Consider the following 24,802-nt stretch of genomic DNA (forward strand, 5'->3'; position numbering starts at 1 on the left):
TTGGTGTGGTCGCTTTTCTCTGTGTTGGTGTGGTAGAGTTTATATGTGTTGGTGTGGTAGAGTCTATATGTGTTGGTGTGGTAGAGTTTATATGTGTTGGTGTGGTTCGAGTGTCTCTGTGTTGGTGTGGTCCGTTTCTCTGTGTTGGTGTGTGTTCGCGTTTCTCTGTGTTGGTGTGGTCTCGCGTTTCTCTCTGTTGTTGGTGTGTCGTCGTGTCTCTGTTGTTGGTGTGGTCGCGTTTCTTCTGTGTTGGTGTGGTAGAGTTTATCTGTGTTGGTGTGGTCGTCTCTGTGTTGGTGTGTCGTCTCTGTGTTTGGTGTGGTCGCGTTTCTCTGTGTTGGTGTGGTCCCGTTTCTCTGTGTTGGTGTGGTCGTCTCTGTTGTTGGTGTGGTCGCGTTTCTCTGTGGTTGGTGTAGGTCGCGTTCTCATGGTGTTGGTGTGGTTCGTCTCCATGTGGGTTGGGTGGTCGTACTATGTGTTGGTGTGTCGCGTGTACTCTGTTGTGGTGTGGTCAGCGTTTCTCTGTTTGGGGTGGTCGCGTGTCTCTGTGTCGGTGTGGTCGCGTTTTCGTCTCTGTGTTGTGTTGGTCGTTCTTTGTTGGTGTGGTTCTCTCCATGTTTTGGTGTGGTCCGCGTTTCTCTGTGTGGATGTTTCGCGTTGTTCTCTGGTTGGTTGTGGTCGCGTTTCTCTGTGTTGGTGTGGTCGCTGTTTATCTGTTTTGGTTGGGTAAGTCTCCTGTTTTTTTTGTGTGTCGCGTTTCTTGTGTTTGGTGTGGTCAGCGTTTTTTTCTCTGTATGTTGCGTGTGGTCGCGTTACTCTGTGTTGGTGTGGTCGAGTTTTATATGTGTGTTGGTGTGGTCCGCAGTTTCATCTTGACCATTGTCTCCCCTCACGCTTCGCATTCGTGAAAAATATTAAAATATCAGCCGCACTTGTGAAACATATTTGGTATTGCTGAAACCACTATTAGATATCCTTCATGTATTGACGTTCTTTCTTTTCACATGCTTAATTAGTTCTAGAAATGAGAGCCGTGGAAATGACAACTAAACTATCAGGTATATCAACGAGGACCAAACACGTCGAATTTTCAATCACAATAGGAAACAAAATCATCCCCAAAAGATAAGATAGCTACCATAAACCATTGTCCTACTCCTCATCAACCCTTGTGGTACGCTTCCACGTCGACAGTCGGACAAAAGTCATAAAATATATTGAATTTTTTCATACCGAAAAATAATCAGTAATGATGATACTCAAAAATAAACTGAAGATATGAAATATCATTTTCATCACAAACCCCTGTGATCCCGGTCGCTCAATTGATACGATTCCAAGTCAAGGTGTTATTGACAGTTTCTTTTATAAACTCTTGGAAACAGTTGGCGTGTATATTTGTTGATATATTCGTGTTCTGGGCAATCTTGTTTTGCAGAATTTTATCTATTTCTGCTTCTTCGACTGCACGAAAACGTTTGCGTTTCTGTTCGTCTGCAATTAACCCGAAGGAAGACAACTCCACGCAACAGAATGTGGGGGTCGCCATGCATGGGGGCACGCGGTCCTGGGATATATGTTTTCCCCCCTTCCACGTGATGCCTTTCGGCTAAAAACATGTACTGTTATAAACATTAGGTATAATACTATCATGTACCCTCTGTGTATTTGGCAATATGTAAAGTACTTTAGGTAAAACATGAATATCTCTGAATGGCAAATATTAAAACTATCTTATAATATATAGACGAGTTATATCTGTGCTATGTTTATGAATAGGTTTGTTTATAAATTGATTATGTTCAATTTTATTTTTGCAAATTTCTTTATAAATATCTATTAAGTACATGTATTCAATGAAAATTGAAGCGGTTGGACACAGCTACATTGAGTATTATATATGCATTCTCGTGGGAAGAAATTTTACGTATAAATGAGTAACAATATACATTCCATATTTTATTGAGTATTTTCGAACAAACTATTATAATTATTATAATTGTGTCTTTCTTTTCGCTAGTTTAAGGTAACTTTGTTTCTAGAGATGATGGAAATTTGATTTTTTGTGCGTTGTACTCACCATAAATTTTCCACTCGCGCCCGCCTTCCAGTGTTACTACAAGATATGTAATGTTTAACACCAAGTCGATAATGCATATCTTCGTCTACTTTTATTTTATCTAAAATGAAGTATGAAACTACAATCAGTTGCACTGAATACGACCCATATAAAACACAATGAATTGTTAATTTCCAGCTTGATGGTCAGAAACCGATCTTTGTTTTAAGTTATGATTAGAAACTTGTTAAGATGACAATGCTGGTGGACAGCCGCCTATACACGTTCGCCCGGGGTTACTGAAGTGCGAACTCCTTCAGTTTAAATTATTTACTTTTTGGTTAATTGAAATTGTATCTTTCACTTTCTCTGAGTATAGAACTCCTACCTTCTAAGTGCCATCTTATGATACAATGACATTGACTCAGCTAAGATTGGATAAACTATTAAGTGGGTTTATTTTTAAAATCATACAATTGTTAGGGTTTCTGAGTGGTGCCTGAAATATGACTTTGACTCACAATAGCGTTCCAAGAGATTTATCAAATAACCAAATAACAATTGTAGATGTTAAAAGTATTTTTGTGTAGAAATTCATTCGTTTGATCTTTGCTACTTCATACTGCAGTAAGTCCTTGTATGATATACTTTGTTTAGATACATAATACCCATTTCAATATTGTCCCCTTACTCTCCTACATAATCCAGGTGTGATTTAATTCCAGAGCACCACATAATCCAGGTATGATTTCATTCCAAAGCTTAATTTTTGAACACCTGTCTGAAGTGTTATTGACAACAATGTTACTTCAATGAAATTAAAACGATGAAATATTCATAAATGTTTGACCGACACGAGCTATATACATTATACATATGATTAAATCAATCACAGCAATAGAGACACCACAAAACTAACAGAAACGACGAGAAGAAAGGAAATCAAGAACCGCAGAGACACCACAAAACAACAGAAAGAACAACGGTAAGAAAATCAGGGTCCGCAAAGATACCACAAAACAACAAAAAGAACAATGGTAAAAAAATCAGGGTCCGCAAAGATACCACAAAACAACAAAAAGAAAAATGGTAAGAAAATCAGGGTCCGCAAAGACACCACAAAACAACAGAAGAACAACGGTAAGAAAATCAGGTCCGGCAAGATACCACAAAACAACAAAAGAGATATGGTAAGAAAATCAGGGTCCGCAAAGATACCACAAAACAACAGAAGAACAATGGTAAGAAAATCAGGGTCCGCAAAGATACCACAAAACAACAGAAACAGAGAATGCACAAACAAACAGGAAATGCAAAAACAACACAAAACCAACAGAAACTTTACTTTACTTTAACCTACAGCGTCATTCTACACGTCTCCTGCCAGGATGTTAGTTATAATCACAGTCACGCAGTTCGTATTTGTCATTATAGCAGGCATTAGTATCAAAGAATTACTAATTGACAAATAAATGAATAAATAAATAAATATCAATAAATAAATAAGATAGATAAGTAGATAAATAAATAAAAACGCCCAGACAAGACGATTTCAATGATAATCGCGATAACGTTGACTTTATACATTTTACCGCACGTGACAATATTCTGATGTCATTTTTCGCTTTGTCTGCTCAACAATTCCTAATTATAGATTTCCATCAATCGCCGAGAATAACATAATGCCACGTGATCTCTTCCAGAATAATAACAATGAAGAACGCATTCATTAATCTTTACCTATATTGAATTCATACTGTCAATAAATGCAATCTGACAACCATTCGGTGGTTGAATGTACAGCTACAAAAAATAGATGAAAACGATGGTAAATGTATTGCATTGTAATGTACCACATGTAAACGATGGTAAATGTATTGTATTGTAATGTACCACATGTAAATGTAGATAAATGTATTGTATTGTAATGTACCACATGTAAACGGGGATAAATGTATTGTATTGTAATGTACCACATGTAAATGTAGATAAATGTATTGTATTGTAATGTACCACATGTAAACGGGGATAAATGTATTGTATTGTAATGTACCACATGTAAATGTAGATAAATGTATTGTATTGTAATGTACCACATGTAAACGGAGATAAATGTATTGTAATGTAATGTACCACATGTAACCGGGGATAAATGTATTGTAATGTAATGTACCACATGTAACCGGAGATAAATGTATTGTATTGTAATGTACCACATGTAACCGGGGATAAATGTATTGTAATGTAATGTACCACATGTAACCGGAGATAAATGTATTGTATTGTAATGTACCACATGTAACCGGAGATAAATGTATTGTATTGTAATGTACCACATGTAACCGGGGATAAATGTATTGTAATGTAATGTACCACATGTAACCGGAGATAAATGTATTGTAATGTAATGTACCACATGTAACCGGAGATAAATGTATTGTAATGTAATGTACCACATGTAACCGGAGATAAATGTATTGTATTGTAATGTACCACATGTTAACGGAGATAAATGTATTGTAATGTAATGTACCACATGTAAACGATGGTAAATGTATTGTATTGTAATGTACCACATGTAACCGGGGATAAATGTATTGTATTGTAATGTACCACATGTAACCGGAGATAAATGTATTGTAATGTAATGTACCACATGTAACCGGAGATAAATGTATTGTATTGTTCCATAACATTAACAAAAACATGTATACAACATGAACTTACGTAAACATGGCAATGGTAAACACACATATAGCTAACATTTCTATCTGGGTTATAGGAGTTGATTAATTGGGATACAACAGGAAACAAAGGTCATTATTTCTGTTAGTCCTCAACGAAGCGTCCCCAACATTCACTACCGTTAGGGTAATGACTTACAGGAGTTGGTGGAGACCTTGTCGAGCACTCAGTGGGCATGTTACAAGTTTTAACTCGTCAAGTTTAAAATAACACACAATATAAAACATGGAAACAACTATTCACTGATGATAATAGTAGGACTGTTAAAATGAATTCCTTGTTTGTTTTCTTCCTTGTCGTGTGCCCTGGCAGGAGTTCGGTCTATTATACAGCCAATGTTTCCATACCTTATTCTATATTTATACTTTATGTATAGCCAAATAAAATTATTTAATTACACAGAATTGTAGGGGCGTGCTCCAGTGGCCAGCTCCTCCTTAATCCACAAAACATAGTGGTAACCCTGCTGATGGGAATTCTGCCCTGTTGATTATCTTGATGTCATGCTTCAAAACAGATATTAGATCTACATTGATATTATATATTCTCAAATCAAACAAGTATTCACTAATAAATAAAGAGAGCGAAAGTTAATTTTGTAGAGTCCCCTTCACCGAAGAAACGGAGTAGGGGTAGACATGTACTTATTACACATCGAAACACAGTGTTTATTAAATTTTAAGTCAATATTAAGATATAATCACACTTAGCAAACAAAGAAAATGTTTTATGTGCTAGAGTGCTAGGGAATAAAGTTAGCTCATGGGATATGTATCAACATGTTCGCAAGGTTTTTTTTATGATGTGGTAATTTTACTAGCGGCCGACAAACTATTTATTATTCATATTTCCAACATTATTTTTTCACCAAATATCAGATGACAATACTACTGTTTAAATAGTTTCAGGATGTGGCATTTTTACTAGCAACCGACGAAAACTATTTATTATTTATTTTTCCACATTATATTTATTTTAAATATGAACGAGATGATAATATTAATGTTAAAATAATTAGATTTATGTTGTGCTAATTTTATTAGTAACGAACAACAACTAGTATTGTTCCGCACTGTACCTATTTTATTATGAACAAGATGGTGATACTTAGGTTTAGATAAATAGTGATCAATTGTTAGAATTAGTTACAAGGGTCAATACTACCAAAGGTGAGATTTATATAAGTACTCATGCCATACATGTGGAGGAGATAGGTACTAGACATACATACTAAATATTACCAAAGGTGAGATTTATATAAGTACCCGTGACATACATGTAATTACTAAATATTACCAAAGGTGGGATTTATATAATTACCCGTGACATACATGTAATTACTAAATATTACCAAAGGTGGGATTTATATAATTACCCATGACATACATGTAATTACTAAATATTACCAAAGGTGAGATTTATATAATTACCCATGACATACATGTAATTACAAATGTACTAAATATTACCAAATGTGGGATTTATATAATTACCCATGACATACATGTAATTACTAAATATTACCAAAGGTGGGATTTATATAATTACCCGTGACATACATGTAATTACTAAATATTACCAAAGGTGGGATTTATATAATTACCCATGACATACATGTAATTACTAAATATTACCAAAGGTGAGATTTATATAATTACCCATGACATACATGTAATTACAAATGTACTAAATATTACCAAATGTGGGATTTATATAATTACCCATGACATACATGTAATTACTAAATATTACCAAATGTGAGATTTATATAATTACCCATGACATACATGTGGAGGAGATAGGTACTAGACATACATACTAAATATTACCAAATGTGAGATTTATATAATTACCCGTGACATATATGTGGAGGAGATAGGTACTAGACATACATACTAAATATTACCAAATGTGAGATTTATATAATTACCCGTGACATACATGTGGAGGAGATAGGTACTAGACATACATACTAAATATTACCAAAGGTGAGATTTATATAATTACCTATGACATACATGTGGAGTTACTTGCAATACATTTTAATTTGATTGGTAGTAACCAAAGCGTGTGTCAAGAGAAACCCTTGACTAAAATCAAACAAAGTTAAAATGGCAAAATTTGTTTAACTATTAATAATAATTTCATAAATATAATTCTGTGACTTACCGATGTTTGATTTGTTTTTATTTATTCTTGTGAATATCATGCTTAAGGATTTGTCTCATTTCGAGCTTAACCAGAGTTCAAATTATGTCATGTTTTTTATTTCAACATAATTTGATCAGTTTATTTTTAATCTGTCTATGTTGCTTTTTATATATGATAAGATTTTAACACAAACCAATTAGCAGGCTATATCGTGTATAGTTAGAGGTATTAACATCATAACAAAAAAGGTTCAAAATAGCTAATCATCTTTCTTGATTCACATAGAGAAGTAATGGTATCAAAATAATGGTTACGACCCAGCATACAGACATGAAAACGAAACCATAAATCAAAATTAAAATTGATAACAATGACAAAAATATGAACAAATTATAGATTTACACGGAAACCACCGAGAAAGACAAGAAAAGACCAGGTGTCCCAACACGTATCAAACACGTCTGACTTCATATTAAATAAGGAAACAGAATATTTTCCTTATGAGATTATGATGTCGGCCAATTAACAAGTCCTTGGTCTTCATCATCATATTAATCCCGGAAAGCTTTAATACCCAGGGAAGGTGATAGACACACAATCGTAAACATTTCACAGATGATTACATTAAAAACTGAAGTCAGAACAAAATCAGATGAAAAAAACAACAATAAACTATATTTGCAGAATACATATGGTCATTTTGATGACAACACTGATGAAGATTGTTTAACTCTGTCACTTGAATTAACAAACACACTGGCAACGTTTTATATCAAATTTTGAATCACCAAATTGATCCTTCAATTGAAAAATATGATAATCTATAATTACCTAAACTACACTGTTGTCATAAACTTGGTATAATATCATTGTCAAACTCTAACTATGGTAAATATATGATGAGGTTTCCGCACAAACGCACCCATCAGTAGGCTATATCGTGTGTCGTTAGAGGGTTACAAATCTACGGCTTTCACACTAATTATCCAGCTTCTATTGAGAACTAAATGTAGTCCCCTTGCTTCTAGTGATGACCTCCCTGCAGGTTGCCAGTTGGAGCGGTTCCTTCTATAGCGGGACAACAAAAAGAAGGCGTGGCCACGGTTACATGGTTTGGTGGGCGTGACCGGAGGCGGACACAGGTACATTTAATTGAGTCCTCATATTGCAGTTGATAAAATGCGACTCAGGTCACGTGGTATTTCTTTTCATCTGCAACGAAACGAAATCGATTCGTTTAAGCGAAAGGTCGTCTTTCAAAAGTGAAATGAAACAATTGTATCATAGGGTCACGTGATTACCACCTCTCGAATAAGTTACCATAAAAGAAACGAAAGTTACATTTAGACAATTCATACACGTGCGAGTTTTAGATAGAGAGTTAGAATACGAACAGAAATTAATTGTACACATATTTTAACATGCTGCCTAGAATTAACTAATGCATTACTGTGGTTAGTAGGTTATAATACTCAGAACATGCTCTGAAACAAATGTAATATATTTTACAAGACCATATATGGGAGGACTTCAATGAATGTTATTAAACGACTGAAGGAGGATATATTCCCAGGTGGAAGGGAAATTGTGCTGAAGAAACAATAACTACACCACTCGATGACAGGTTCTGATATTCCAGTGTTTGATCTCACATAAAAGGACTCTCAGTTTCAGCTACCAATGAAGAACTATTTCCTACAAACTGGTCTCTGAAAAATATTCTAACATAACGATGAACCAAACTTACCTAAACATTGGACTGATAGGAAGTTACCATGGAGACAACTCAAGAGAAGACGTGCCATCTCCAAGTCCAGATTCCAAATCGAAATACCCAGAATACTGTAAGACCATGGTGGTCCAGGGTATGTATATTATAACCACGATGTCCGAAAACATGACTTTATACTTCTTAACGACCACACGTCTTTAGTACTTTCATTTCAATTTTCAATTTGTTTATTAACCTTGAGCTTTACACCTCATCAGTACAAACATAACAATTCATACATCGCTCAGGTGGCGGGCACTACATGATAGCAGTGTAGAACAGACACAATAAATAGTGAAGAGAATGGACAATTCAAAATTAGGCAATATACATTAAATCATACTTTTCTTTTCTGTATTTACATTTAATGATACCATGCATGTAATATCATATATAATCATTCAAACTATGTCAACATTACAACACTACAAACCAATTACTACTTGGGATTAAATTGAGGAAGTAATAAATAAACGTGAAATAATAGAAATAAAGTTAAAACAATACTTTATCTGGGTATCAAAACAAATACATATCCTTTATACTGAAAGGTATTTTGAAAGATCATTTTCTGAAAGCCTCATCGACAAAACCCGTATGAAAATGCAAAAAAAAAAACCCAACAACATCACGTCTTAAAATGGAGAGACTGACGATCATATTGGTTATGAATTGCGTAATTCTTGGTACAATTCAAATAGTAGAAACAACAAACTTCATATTAATGTGGTATAACACTATACATGTACATATATACTTGGGGACGATGCGGTGGTCATTGCCTCTTCCGTGACAACAAGGCAATCGTTCAAAGATCGTCAATATTTTGCTTAAGTATAAATAATTCCATAGGAAGTTGCATGAAGATGCATGTTTTAATATACAATAATTTATGGAGCTTTTGTAAAAGAAAATGCTACGCGAGTTTCTGTTATTAGAAAGGCAAAAGGAGACATAAGTGATGACATGGAAAAATGTTGTATTTAACAAATAAGTTTATTTTGTGGAATAAAATGCTTCACATTTATCGTTATTTCAAAGACAAAAGAAGATATGCAATTCCATGCGACCGTAAATGCTTTACTTACTTCAAAATAAACCATACCTTAGTTAACAAAGTGGTCTGTACATTTGATCACACATTAGAGTATTCTGAAATAGAAATATCCATAACATATAATTCTCCATATTTGTGTAAGTACTACAGCTGGACATATTATGCCTTATGAATTTATGCTTGTCACATGTCCTTGTGTATATAGATGTTGTTCATGGTTCATAACTCTAACACCAGGATTGCTTGTTTTTCTCTCTTTGTGAATGCTTAGTTTTGGATATATATGTGTATTCCATGCATCACGCAGTGTTTGTGAATGTTTAGTTTTGGATGTGTTTGTGAATGTTTAGTTTTGGATGCAGGTGTACTTGTTTCTGAATACAATATGTGTTTCATTAATAAAATCATTGCGTTTTCAGGAAAATGTATTAACAACAAGGTATAACGTTAAACATAAACAACGATTATTATTGTCTTTAGTGACGTCACAACTCTTTCTTATTGCAATGTCACGATACAGCAATCCTTGTCCAATAGTTTCTGTGTTATATGAACCATCTGTTTACGAAAGCTTCTTATTTTACAGATAGGACACATTGAACATCTAAATTTAATGAACAGTGTATTTAACTCTCGTTGCTTGAATGTTGTAAATGTTTTTCATCCGAGTTACTTACTAGATATAATATTCAAATATCTATCTCGAATGTAATATACATGTACATGTATATCAGGAATTAAGAACATTCCCTGTATACGTGACAGTACATTTACCTGAGCTTTGTCTTTATAATCTGCTCGAAATTCCGTTAACATGGTGATGTTAGATCACTCAATGTATCCTTTAATCATAAGCAATTATATTTTATTAAACTGAACAAACAAACTAAAGCAAATGACATCCTTGAGTTGGTGATTGCGTCATGCAGTATTTATTTGAGACTTTAAAGTGAGCGAGTTAAACCAGTCTGATGGTCGCCTTTATATTGACTGTTTAAATGTCTGCTTCTGTAAAACGTTCACTTGATATGTCCTGTTATGCCAATAAAGAACGCCGCCTGTTTGTCTACCCGACATTCTTTAACCAAGAGGTAATTATATATTTGATGAAGTAAGTCAATTTTTGTGGTATATTTTACCATTGTTTTTTAACGTGTTTGAGCTACATTCCTGCTGTGTGTGACATTTCCAGTTTTAGTTATGTCAGAATCGGTTGTCCATAGTTTTATGAATCTTCGATCCTATTTTGTTGTATTGATTGATTTCTGTTATGAACAAACACAATACATTAATTACATAGCATACAGGTAATTGAAAGTTTTATTAAAATCGATATTATTGTCTTTGAGTGTTTGTGTTTCAACTTCCAGAATGTTTTCATTTAAAGAATTTAAAGAGGAACATCAACGCCATTTAAAATATATATCAACAATGAAAAATAAGCGATTGTTTATTAATGAGAGCCACTTTCATTTCAACTTTGAAATTCAAATTTAATTTTGATAATTTGTCATCAATGTGTTATTGAAGTAAGAACTGTTGAAAGGACACAAACAGCGAACATTACTTTTAAATATAGTAAGAATGAAGTCACACAACAAAGTAGCAAAATACGATTTGTGAAACATACCTTTAAAAAAATGTGATAACTGTTGTTTATAGACTCAACAATCAAGATATTATCTGTTTCTATAAATGTACGTATACCATGGGGATGTCCAAATGATCCTACAAATGTACGTATACCATGGGGAATGTCCAAATGATTCTACAAATGTACGTATACCATTGGGGATGTCCAAATGATTCTACAAATGTACGTATGCCATTGGGGATGTCCAAATGATCCTACAAATGTACGTATGCAATTGGGGATGTCCAAATGATCCTACAAATGTACCTATACCATGGGGAATGTCCAAATGATTCTACAAATGTACGTATACCATTGGGGATGTCCAAATGATTCTACAAATGTACGTATACCATGGGGAATGTCCAAATGATTCTACAAATGTACGTATACCATTGGGGATGTCCAAATGACTCTACAAATGTACGTATACCATGGGGAATGTCCAAATGATTCTACAAATGTACGTATACCATTGGGGATGTCCAAATGATTCTACAAATGTACGTATACCATTGGGGATGTCCAAATGATCCTACAAATGTACGTATACCATTGGGGATGTCCAAATGACTCTATAAATGTACGTATACCATTGGGGATGTCCAAATGACTACAAATGTACGTATACCATTGGGGATGTCCAAATGATCCTACAAATGTACGTATACTATTGGGGATGTCCAAATGACTCTACAAATGTACGTTTACCATTGAGAATGTCCAAATGACTCTACAAATGTACGTATACCATTGGGGATGTCCAAATGATCCTACAAATGTACGTATACCATTGGGGATGTCCAAATGATCCTACAAATGTACGTATACCATTGGGGATGTCCAAATGACTCTACAAATGTACGTATACCATTGGGGATGTCCAAATGATTCTACAAATGTACGTATACCATTGAGAATGTCCAAATGACTACAAATGTACGTATACCATTGGGGATGTCCAAATGATCCTACAAATGTACGTATACCATTGGGGATGTCCAAATGACTACAAATGTACGTATACCATTGAGAATGTCCAAATGACTCTACAAATGTACGTATACCATTGGGGATGTCCAAATGATCCTACAAATGTACGTATACCATTGGGGATGTCCAAATGATTCTACAAATGTACGTATACCATTGGGGATGTCCAAATGATCCTACAAATGTACGTATACCATTGGGGATGTCCAAATGATCCTACAAATGTACGTATACCATTGGGGATGTCCAAATGATCCTACAAATGTACGTATACCATTGGGGATGTCCAAATGACTCTATAAATGTACGTATACCATTGGGGATGTCCAAATGATCCTACAAATGTACGTATACCATTGGGGATGTCCAAATGACTCTACAAATGTACGTATACCATGGGGAATGTCCAAATGATTCTACAAATGTACGTTTACCATTGAGAATGTCCAAATGACTCTACAAATGTACGTATACCATGGGGGATGTCCAAATGACTCTACAAATGTACGTATACCATTGGGGATGTCCAAATGACTACAAATGTACGTATACCATTGAGAATGTCAAAATGATCCTACAAATGTACGTATACCATTGAGAATGTTCAAATGATCCTACAAATGTACGTATACCATTGGGGAATGTCCAAATGATTCTACAAATGTACGTTTACCATTGAGAATGTCCAAATGACTCTACAAATGTACGTATACCATGGGGGATGTCCAAATGACTCTACAAATGTACGTATACCATTGGGGATGTCCAAATGACTCTACAAATGTACGTATACCATTGGGGATGTCCAAATGACTCTACAAATGTACGTATACCATTGAGAATGTTCAAATGATCCTACAAATGTACGTATACCATTGGGGATGTCCAAATGATCCTACAAATGTACGTATACCATTGGGATGTCCAAATGACTACAAATGTACGTATACCATTGGGGATGTCCAAATGATTCTACAAATGTACGTTTACCATTGGGGATGTCCAAATGACTCTACAAATGTACATATACCATGGGGAATGTCCAAATGATTCTACAAATGTACGTATACCATGGGGATGTCCAAATGACTACAAATGTACGTATACCATTGGGGATGTCCAAATGATTCTACAAATGTACGTTTACCATTGGGGATGTCCAAATGATTCTACAAATGTACGTATACCATTGGGAATGTCCAAATGATTCTACAAATGTACGTATACCATTGGGAATGTCCAAATGATTCTATAAATGTACGTATACCATGGGGAATGTCCAAATGATTCTACAAATGTACGTATACCATGGGGAATGTCCAAATGATTCTACAAATGTACGTATACCATTGGGGATGTCCAAATGATTCTACAAATGTACGTTTACCATTGAGAATGTCCAAATGACTCTACAAATGTACGTATACCATTGGGAATGTCCAAATGACTCTACAAATGTACGTATACCATGGGGAATGTCCAAATGATTCTACAAATGTACGTATACCATTGGGGATGTCCAAATGACTCTACAAATGTACGTATACTATGGGGAATGTCCAAATAATTCTACAAATGTACGTATACCATTGGGAATGTCCAAATGACTCTACAAATGTACGTATACCATTGGGGATGTCCAAATGATCCTACAAATGTACGTATACCATTGGGGATGTCCAAATGATTCTACAAATGTACGTATACCATGGGGAATGTCCAAATGATTCTACAAATGTACGTATACCATTGGGGATGTCCAAATGATTCTACAAATGTACGTATACCATGGGGAATGTCCAAATGATCCTACAAATGTACGTATACCATGGGGAATGTCCAAATGATTCTACAAATGTACGTATACCATGGGGAATGTCCAAATGATTCTACAAATGTACGTATACCATGGGGAATGTCCAAATGATTCTACAAATGTCCAAATGATTCTACAAATGTACGTATTCCATGGGGAATGTTCAAATGATTCTACAAATGTACGTACACCATGGGGAATGTCCAAATGATCCTACAAATGTACGTATACCATGGGGAATGTCCAAATGATTCTACAAATGTACGTATACCATTGGGGATGTCCAAATGACTCTACAAATGTACGTATACCATTGGGAATGTCCAAATGATTCTACAAATGTACGTTTACCATTGGGGATGTCCAAATGACTCTACAAATGTACGTATACCATTGGGAATGTCCAAATGATTCTACAAATGTACGTATACCATTGGGAATGTCCAAATGATTCTACAAATGTACGTATACCATTGGGAATGTCCAAATGATCCTACAAATGTACGTATACCATGGGGAATGTCCAAATGATCCTACAAATGTACGTTTACCATTGGGGATGTCCAAATGATCCTACAAATGTACGTATACCATTGGGAATGTCCAAATGATCCTACAAATGTACGTATACCATGGGGAATGTCCAAATGATCCTACAAATGTACGTATACCATTGGGGATGTCCAAATGACTCTATAAATGTACGTATACCATGGGGGATGTCCAAATGACTCTACAAATGTACGTATACCATTGGGGATGTCCAAATGATTCTACAAATGTACGTATACCATTGAGAATGTCCAAATGATTCTACAAATGTACGTATACCATTGGGGATGTCCAAATGATTCTACAAATGTACGTATACCATTGGGGATGTCCAAATGACTACAAATGTACGTATACCATGGGGAATGTCCAAATGATTCTACAAATGTACGTATACCATGGGGAATGTCCAAATGATTCTACAAATGTACGTATACCATTGGGGATGTCCAAATGACTCTATAAATGTACGTATACCATGGGGGATGTCCAAATGATCCTACAAATGTACGTATACCATTGGGGATGTCCAAATGACTCTACAAATGTACGTATACCATGGGGAATGTCCAAATGATTCTACAAATGTACGTATACCTACAATTGTCAGCTCTGTATATAGGTTTACCAATCAATATTTTTCTCAAATGTTATCCCCTTGATATATTGAATACCATTATATCAACCATTTCTTTAAAAAAACAAACGACCTTGTCATTTTTAAAGAAAGAGAAATTTTGTGTATGGGAATGGACCAAAATTCAGCAATATAAACATTTAATGAAAGGGATATGAATTATCCGATAATCATGAATTTTCAGCATTATATGAGTTTAGTAGCTATTTGTTTGTGTTGCCTTCATCCTTTATAAACCTATAGATACTTTGGCAGTCCATAACATTGTTTAAGGTTTGTAATAGTTTCTGTGAGTTTACACAAACGACCTGAAAACTTGATGTGTGAAAAGACAACGCCAGGTCTCCATCATATCGATACTATAATGAAATATTGACTTTATAAAACCTACTGAGGTCGGTAAATATTGTCATTGTCCACGGAAAGTGTTCATAGAGTACAAAACAGTTAAGGAGGAATCAAGTGAGCTTTGTTAACAAAGTTTGGTAACAATGAAGTTAACACGAAGTCAATATAACGATCTGGCACTGTTTCTACGATGTTATTTCGATAAAACATGTTTTAGCTGTGTTAGCTTAAAAACTTGTCTAAAGAAAAGTATGTGTATCGTGTAATTTCTTTAATTTTAACAGCATAATGGTTTTACCTTGTAATTAATTTTATCATACAAACCAGACGATCTTTAACAGTACACATACTTATTTTCACTCGGTTTATTATGAACGCTAGCAGATCTAGATCTGTGCAGTGGTGAATTATCGCACTTAGAAAACAATATACAATTTGTATTTGTACAATAGAAATATATTGACAATACATATCAATAAAAGTTATAAATATAGATAATACATTAGATACAATTTCTTGTTATATCGTAATTTGCGCAATCATCACTTACCACATAATGTTTACACTTTATCAACACTAACAACAGAATACCAGAAACAAAGTTATTTGATGAGTACATGTAACAGTGGAACATTTTATTATCATCCGTTCCGCATAAACATCTCGTGAGTTACGTTAAAGTAAACATCTCGTGAGTTCCGCTAAAATAAACATCTCATGAGTTCCGCTAAAATAAACATCTCGTGAGTTACGTTAAAATAAACATCTCGTGAGTTCTGCTAAAATAAACATCTCATGAGTTCCGCTAAAATAAACATCTCGTGAGTTACGCTAAAATAAACATCTCGTGAGTTACGTTAAAATAAACATCTCGTGAGTTACGCTAAAATAAACATCTCGTGAGTTACGTTAAAATAAACATCTCGTGCGTTCCGCTAAGATAAACATCTCGTTAGTTACGTTAAAATAAACATCTCGTGTGTTACGTTAAAATAAACATCTCATGAGTTCCGCTAAAATAAACATCTCGTGAGTTCCGCTAAAATAAACATCTCGTGAGTTCCGCTAAAATAAACATCTCATGAGTTCCGCTAAAATAAACATCTCGTGAGTTACGCTAAAATAAACATCTCGTGAGTTACGTTAAAATAAACATCTCGTGAGTTCCGCTAAAATAAACATCTCGTGAGTTACGTTAAAATAAACATCTCGTGTGTTCCGCTAAAATTAACATCTCGTGGGTTACGTTAAAATAAACATCTCGTGAGTTCCGCTAAAATAAACATCTCGTGTGTTACGCTAAATTAACATCTCGTGAGTTCCTCTTAAATAAACATCTCGTGCATTCCGCTAAAATAAACATCTCGTGGGTTACGTTAGCATAAACATCTCGTGAGTTCCGCTAAAATAAACATATCGTGAGTTCCGCTAAAATAAACATCTCGTGAGTTACGTTAAAATAAACATCTAGTGAGTTCCGCTAAAAAAGACATCTCGTGAGTTCCGCTAAAATAAAAATCTCGTGAGTTCCGCTAAATTAAACATCCCGTGAGTTAAGTTAAAATAAACATCTCGTGAGTTCCGTTAAAATAAACATCTCGTGAGTTACGCTAAAATAAACATCTCGTGAGTTACGTTAAAATAAACATCTCGTGAGTTACGCTAAAATAAACATCTCGTGAGTTACGTTAAAATAAACATCTCGTGCGTTCCGCTAAGATAAACATCTCGTTAGTTACGTTAAAATAAACATCTCGTGTGTTACGTTAAAATAAACATCTCATGAGTTCCGCTAAAATAAACATCTCGTGAGTTCCGCTAAAATAAACATCTCGTGAGTTCCGCTAAAATAAACATCTCATGAGTTCCGCTAAAATAAACATCTCGTGAGTTACGCTAAAATAAACATCTCGTGAGTTACGTTAAAATAAACATCTCGTGAGTTCCGCTAAAATAAACATCTCGTGAGTTACGTTAAAATAAACATCTCGTGTGTTCCGCTAAAATTAACATCTCGTGGGTTACGTTAAAATAAACATCTCGTGAGTGAGTTCCGCTAAAATAAACATCTCGTGTGTTACGCTAAATTAACATCTCGTGAGTTCCTCTTAAATAAACATCTCGTGCATTCCGCTAAAATAAACATCTCGTGGGTTACGTTAGCATAAACATCTCGTGAGTTCCGCTAAAATAAACATCTCGTGAGTTCCGCTAAAATAAACATCTCGTGAGTTCCGCTAAAATAAACATCTCATGAGTTCCGCTAAAATAAACATCTCGTGAGTTACGCTAAAATAAACATCTAGTGAGTTACGTTAAAATAAACATCTCGTGAGTTCCGCTAAAATAAACATCTCGTGAGTTACGTTAAAATAAACATCTCGTGTGTTCCGCTAAAATTAACATCTCGTGGGTTACGTTAAAATAAACATCTCGTGAGTTCCGCTAAAATAAACATCTCGTGTGTTACGCTAAATTAACATCTCGTGAGTTCCTCTTAAATAAACATCTCGTGCATTCCGCTAAAATAAACATCTCGTGGGTTACGTTAGCATAAACATCTCGTGAGTTCCGCTAAAATAAACATCTCGTGCGTCCCGCTAAAATAAACATATCGTGAGTTCCGCTAAAATTAGCATCTCGTGAGTTACGTTAAAATAAACATCTAGTGAGTTCCGCTAAAAAAGACATCTCGTGAGTTCCGCTAAAATAAAAATCTCGTGAGTTCCGCTAAATTAAACATCCCGTGAGTTAAGTTAAAATAAACATCTCGTGAGTTCCGTTAAAATAAACATCTCGTGAGTGACGCTAAAATAAACATCTCGTGAGTTCCGCTAAAATAAATATTTCGTGAGTTCCGCTAAAATAAACATCTCGTGAGTTACGCTAAAATAAACATCTCGTGAGTTCCACTAAAATAAATATTTCGTGAGTAACGCTGTAATGAATATTTCGTGAATTACTCTAAAATACGTATTTTGCGCGTTGCTTTTGAATAAACAGCTCGTGCTTTACGCTTAGACGAACATCTTGTGAGTTACATAAACATCTCGAGAGTTAATATTAAATAAACATTTTGTGGCAAACGCTAAAATAAACGTCTTCTGGGTCATATATAAATTACACCTGGCGACGTACGAGGGATTGTGTAACGTTACGATATGATGCAGCATTCTGGCAGAGCGTCATTGGGTACGGGAATGAGTAAGATATGACAAAGCTCTCTCATCAACATTCCACTGTGTCATCCCCGGTATAACTATTGGCGATATTTTAATGGCCTATATCGAGGTACTTGAAGTGTTCGTCCATCCGTTCCCGGTTATGACAGTAAATGTATTTTACAGACTAGGTGACACGGATCAAACAGGACTCTGTAGAAACAGTTGACAATTCTTTTGTTATAAAACCAATTAGTCGGGCTAAAATTTGACACAACAATCGAATATTTTCATCGTTATTGTGTTTTTTATTCCAATTCAGAAACTATGTTTAGTCAGGTTCGCTGATGCTACCGGCGACAATCAAAACTTTGAAACATACACGATGAAATGGGGCGTGGTGGTATCTGGCCTGAAGGCTGGAACACCAACGATGTACTATGTGTGGATGTGATATCAGTGAGTAGGAATTTAATGCAGACTGTCATTTCATTTTAAACATACAATGTTTGGTTTCATATTGCCCTGTAAAGTTAAACTTGTTTATTGTTGTCAGTATGCCTGTCGACAATTGCGATATAGAAATCTTAAAAGACAGATCGACTGCGCTGTGAATTAAACCGATTCGGGGTAACAAAGCATTATAATGATGGAGAACCCGTGCCACAATGGTACACAACATACCAATTGGCAGGAGGTCAGCTTAAAAATAAATATAATGAAATGGCAAACGGGTTAAATCACATCTTGATAACAGTTGTAATATCATAGCGATAAGTTCGATAATTTTCCTTTAATTACGCTGGAAATATGATAGGCCCACTACAGATATTGTATAAAGCGACGATAGACGGATCGACAGAGGTCAGAGCCCTCCCGTAAGGCCGAGGAGGGCTAATCTAGTCATTGATTAGTCAGTGCCAAGGACAATTAATCTAAGCGATTTACGTCAAATATTCTTTATTGTGTGCAGTATGTGTACTAAAGAATCCAAATTTTTGTCCAAGATAATTATACAAATTATTTGTTATATTTCATTTTAGTTTCGATATTCCAAAACATTAATACTGTCGCGCACTGCCAGTATTCCAATGATGCGAAAATGCCAAAATAGTCAGGATTGTATTGAACCACAATCACATAAACATTCTGAAGAGAAACAGAAGAGTTTAGACGTGTTGATATAAATACTGCCTGTTTACCCGCGTCGTCTGACTTCTGTACATTGATCAGTTCTGTCCTTGAACGACGAGCATTGCAACGATCATTTTGAACATGTTTTATTCCTCAGAACTTCTAAAAGACAATACATATTGTTTTGTGTGAACATTGTTTCTTGACACATACATCTGTACTTACCATATGACTGATACTGATGATGAATACTTAACACTGACGTTGGTATTTGACCTAATCAATACTGTGACAATAAGGACATGGTTTTATGTAACACGATGTTTATAATGCTACATGAATGTGTTCTTCTGGAGCAGTGTGAAGGACAAAAAATACATGAAATTATGTTTATACAAATAAACAATGATTCTCTTACATTAAAACAACCTCTTGGCACCATGAGTAGTTTATTTTAGTTAATATATACTTCAAACAATGTTGGCCTTTGTTAAGTTCAGCATCAGTATTTACAAACGTATCTCTTTATCAGGCGTGTACTCTATCAAATACCGGGTAAACTGAAGCGGTAGTTGCTGCTCCTGCTCTCCGCTTAGCATTATAGGAATGGGGCGACTGGTTCTCCCGTTGTCAGTATAATATGGCCGGGTGGGGTGTCCTGCTGGGTGTCATCGGCAGTATCCTTCAGTGAGGTAGCACTACAAAGTCGGCATCACTTCCTGATATCACAAGGAGAAAAACACAAACATAACTCAACCTCCCAAAACACTCACACATAACACCACACGCTTATATCTCGTACTCAGGGGAGACTGTCCTTAAATGATCTTAGCTGTTGATAGGCCATTAAACAATACGCAGGGGAGGCCGCCCTTAAATGATCCTAGCTGTTGATAGGCCATTAAACAATACACAGGGGATACCGTCCTTAAATGATCTTATCTGTTGATAGGCCATTAAACAATACACAGGGGAGGCCGTCCTTAAATGATCTTAGCTGTTGATAGGCCATTAAACAATATACAAGGGAGGCCGTCCTTAAATGATCTTAGCTGTTGATAGGCCATTAAACAATGCACAGGGGAGGCCGTCCTTAAATGATCTTAGCTGTTGATAGGCCATTAAACAATACACAGGAGAGACCGTCCTTTCATGATCTTATCTGTTGATAGGCCATTAAACAATACACAGGGGAGACCGTCCTTAAATGATCTTAGCTGTTGATAGGCCATTTAACAATACACAGGGGAGGCCGTCCTTAAATGACCTTAGCTGTTGATAGGCAATTAAACAATACACAGGGGAGGCCGTCCTTTAATGATCTTATCTGTTGATAGGCCATTAAATAATACACAGGGGAGACCGTCCTTAAATGATCTTAGCTGTTGATAGGCCATTAAACAATGCACAGAGGAGGCCGTCCTTAAATGATCTTAGCTGTTGATAGGCCATTAAACAATACACAGGGGAGGCCGTCCTTAAATGATCTTAGCTGTTGATATGCCATTAAACAATACACAGGGGAGGCCGTCCTTAAATGACCTTATCTGTTGATAGGCCATTAAACAATACACAGGGGAGGCCGTCCTTAGATGATCTTAGCTGTTGATTGGCCATTAAACAATACACAGGGGAGACCGTCCTTAAATGATCTTAGCTGTTGATAGGCCTTTAAGCAATACACAGGGGAGGCCGTCCTTAAATGATCTTAGCTGTTGATAGGCCATTAAACAATACACAGGGGAGACCGTCCTTAAATGATCTTAGCTGTTGATAGGCCATTAAACAATACACAGGGGAGGCCGTCCTTAAATGATCTTAGCTGTTGATAGGCCATTAAACAATACACAGGGGAGGCCGTCATTAAATTATCTTAGCTGTTGATAGGCCATTAAACAATACACAGGGGAGGCTGTCCTTAAATGATCTTATCTGTTGATAGGCCATTATCCAATACTAAACCACACAGTATGACTAGTAACAATGACGTATATGTATCTTAAAACTGTAAGTAGTAAAGAGACAATATTAACCCCGTTCTTTTCATTGTTATCTCTTCTTTGTCTTTTCGTTGTTATATCTCTTCAGTCCTGTTGTTGTCTTTCTTTAATTTGATGCCCTTTCAGTTCCTGTTATTGTCTCCCTTTGTTTATTTTTGTGTCTCCTCAGTTCCTGTTATTGTCTCGCTTTGTTTATTTTTGTGTCTTCTCAGTTGCTGTTGTTGTCTCTCTGTGTTTCATGTGATGTCTCCACAGTTCTTATTGTTGTCTCTCTTTGTATGGTTCGGTGTCTCCACAGTTCCTGTTGTTGCCTCTCTTTGTATGGTTTGGTGTCTCCCAGTTCCTGCTGTTGCCTCTCTTTGTATGGTTTGGTGTCTCCTCGGTTCCTGCTGTTGTCTCTCTGTGTTTCCTTTGATGTCTCCTCAGTTCATGTTGTCTCTTTTGTTTACTTTGGAGTCTCCTCATTTTTTTCCAGATGTAAACTAAAATCTCGTTTAAATGCAAGGCTTTATCACCACAGCGTGATCACATAACGAAGTATGCTTGTTTGTTTTTAGACTCTAATGGTGTTGTGAAAGAGTTGGTGTTCCCCAAAGCCCTGGACCTAGACCGCCCAAAGCGGGCGAGGACAACTTTCTCCCCGGAACAGCTGTATCAGTTGGAGAGGGAGTTCCAACGTAACCAATATTTAGTAGGAAAGGAACGCACGGAGCTGTCCAAAAAACTTCAGCTTTCGGAAACCCAAGTAATATTTTACTCATAAAAAGAGGTTTACAAAAGACACACGTGTGAATATCAACTTTAATTATGAATGTTATTGTATAACTTTCCCGACATTAAGAAGAAAATATTTAAAAAAAAAAATGATGATCGAAACAATACAAACGGATGTGATCCTTAAAGTACATGTAAGGGGAGACTATCCCTGTTGTCACGGTTTTACTGTATTTTACTGCTTTATCCATCCACATTAAAAAAAATAGAATTGCTGTCATTGCTATATTAGTACATATACTGTAGCGTAGTTTGCTTGTTATCTTGTTACTTACCTCTATTATTCCATTTCCCATAGGTGAAAGTCTGGTTCCAGAACAGAAGGACAAAGTACAAACGGGATCGGGGCCGCGAGGCGGAAGTCAGTGACAGTAAAGCGGAAAGCTTGGCTGCGTGTAATATACTGAGGATCCTACAAAACCGGACTCCTACTTATCCGACACCCCTCCTACCAACCTATACCTACCCCTTTTGAAAACGTAACACTGCCTGTAATATACTGGAACTAGTCTATCCGTCACCCCTCCTACATCTACCCCTACTGATGACGTCACACTGCCTGTAACATAGTCCTACTGAACCGACCTACCCGTCACCCCTCCTACATCTACCCCTACTGATGACGTCACACTGTCTGTAACATAGTCCTACTGAACCGACCTACCCGTCACCCCTCCTACATCTACCCCTACTGATGACGTCACACTGCCTGTAACATAGTCCTACTGAACCGACCTACCCGTCACCCCTCCTACATCAGATCTACCCCTACTGATGACGTCACACTGTCTGTAACATAGTCCTACTGAACCGACCTACCCGTCACCCCTCCTACATCTACCCCTACTGATGACGTCACACTGCCTGTAACATAGTCCTACTGAACCGACCTACCCGTCACCCCTCCTACATCAGATCTACCCCTACTGATGACGTCACACTGTCCTGTAACATAGTCCTACTGAACCGACCTACCCGTCACCCCTCCTACATCTACCCCTACTGATGACGTCACACTGCCTGTAACATAGTCCTACTGAACCGACCTACCCGTCACCCCTCCTACATCAGATCTACCCCTACTGATGACGTCACACTGCCTGTAACATAGTCCTACTGAACCGACCTACCCGTCACCCCTCCTACATCAGATCTACCCCTACTGATGACGTCACACTGTCTACCCGTCACTCCTCCTACCAACATACACCAGTCCCTACGTCACGCTGTCGTAACATATATATACCGGGGTCCTACAGAATCGTATCGAACCTGCATATTCTGTGTATCTTGTTTGACGTCACACTACCCACATTGTACACCTTATCACGTAATCACAATATAACATCAGATTCACGTAAGCCCCCCCCCCCCCTTATTACACGTGACGGCAACAGAAATAGCATTATACATAAACACGTAAACATGCTGTGTGGGGGCTGACATTGAGTGTTACTTGATGAACTACAAGAAATTATATATTCTTGCTTTTATCACCGTAAAATAGTTTGTTCGTGAACGAATTACTTCCCGAAAGAGACTTGTTTTGTGTATAAGATGAGTTTAGTGTTATGTGAACATTAATTTATCAAACATTGTGAGAAATAAGCAGCGAGTGTGTGAAAACGCTTATTATTAGGACTAAAGCTGAAAGGATATGATTTGAATCATATGTAAAGTTGTAAAAGGACATTAAATGGCAGGTAATATTGTTTAACTATTTTTCCTATACATGTACTATTCATTTGTTACATTTCACGACAAAATTAGCAATTACCATAATTGTAAACAAATGTCTTCAAATGCAATGCTATGTCGAGATTATTGGTGTTTTTGATAGAGACTACCAAACATTACATTGTGAGATTTGCCAACTAACATCAATGCAGCATTTTAAAAAAAACACAAGTTCCTACTCTTGAAGCTTCGTTTCCAGAAACACCAATTTCAAAATGACATTTCTAAGTACTG

The 24,802-nt window shown here is 36.2% G+C and overlaps 1 protein-coding gene across 1 annotated transcript; it reads left to right on the forward strand.

Annotated features, from left to right (window-relative positions):
- Nucleotides 1-8,329: 8,329 nt before the first annotated feature.
- LOC117339654 (ventral anterior homeobox 1-like) lies at nucleotides 8,330-23,766 on the forward strand. The gene is made up of 3 exons (XM_033901365.1): nucleotides 8,330-8,820; nucleotides 22,615-22,802; nucleotides 23,130-23,766. The coding sequence occupies exons 1-3, from the start codon at nucleotides 8,688-8,690 to the stop codon at nucleotides 23,304-23,306; spliced, it is 498 nt and encodes a 165-aa protein (XP_033757256.1). The 5' UTR covers nucleotides 8,330-8,687; the 3' UTR covers nucleotides 23,307-23,766.
- The last annotated feature ends 1,036 nt before the right edge of the window (nucleotides 23,767-24,802 follow it).

Source organism: Pecten maximus, chromosome 12 (genome assembly GCF_902652985.1).
Source record: "Pecten maximus chromosome 12, xPecMax1.1, whole genome shotgun sequence".
Lineage (NCBI taxonomy): Eukaryota > Metazoa > Mollusca > Bivalvia > Pectinida > Pectinidae > Pecten > Pecten maximus.

Bases quoted from the DNA above. Each gene is read 5' to 3' on its own strand.
- LOC117339654 (XM_033901365.1), top strand. From the start codon at position 8,688: ATGAACCAAACTTACCTAAACATTGGACTGATAGGAAGTTACCATGGA. The intron at 8,821-22,614 runs GTATGTATATTA...GTTTGTTTTTAG, and splicing joins TAAGACCATGGTGGTCCAGG to ACTCTAATGGTGTTGTGAAA. The intron at 22,803-23,129 runs GTAATATTTTAC...CATTTCCCATAG, and splicing joins TTCAGCTTTCGGAAACCCAA to GTGAAAGTCTGGTTCCAGAA.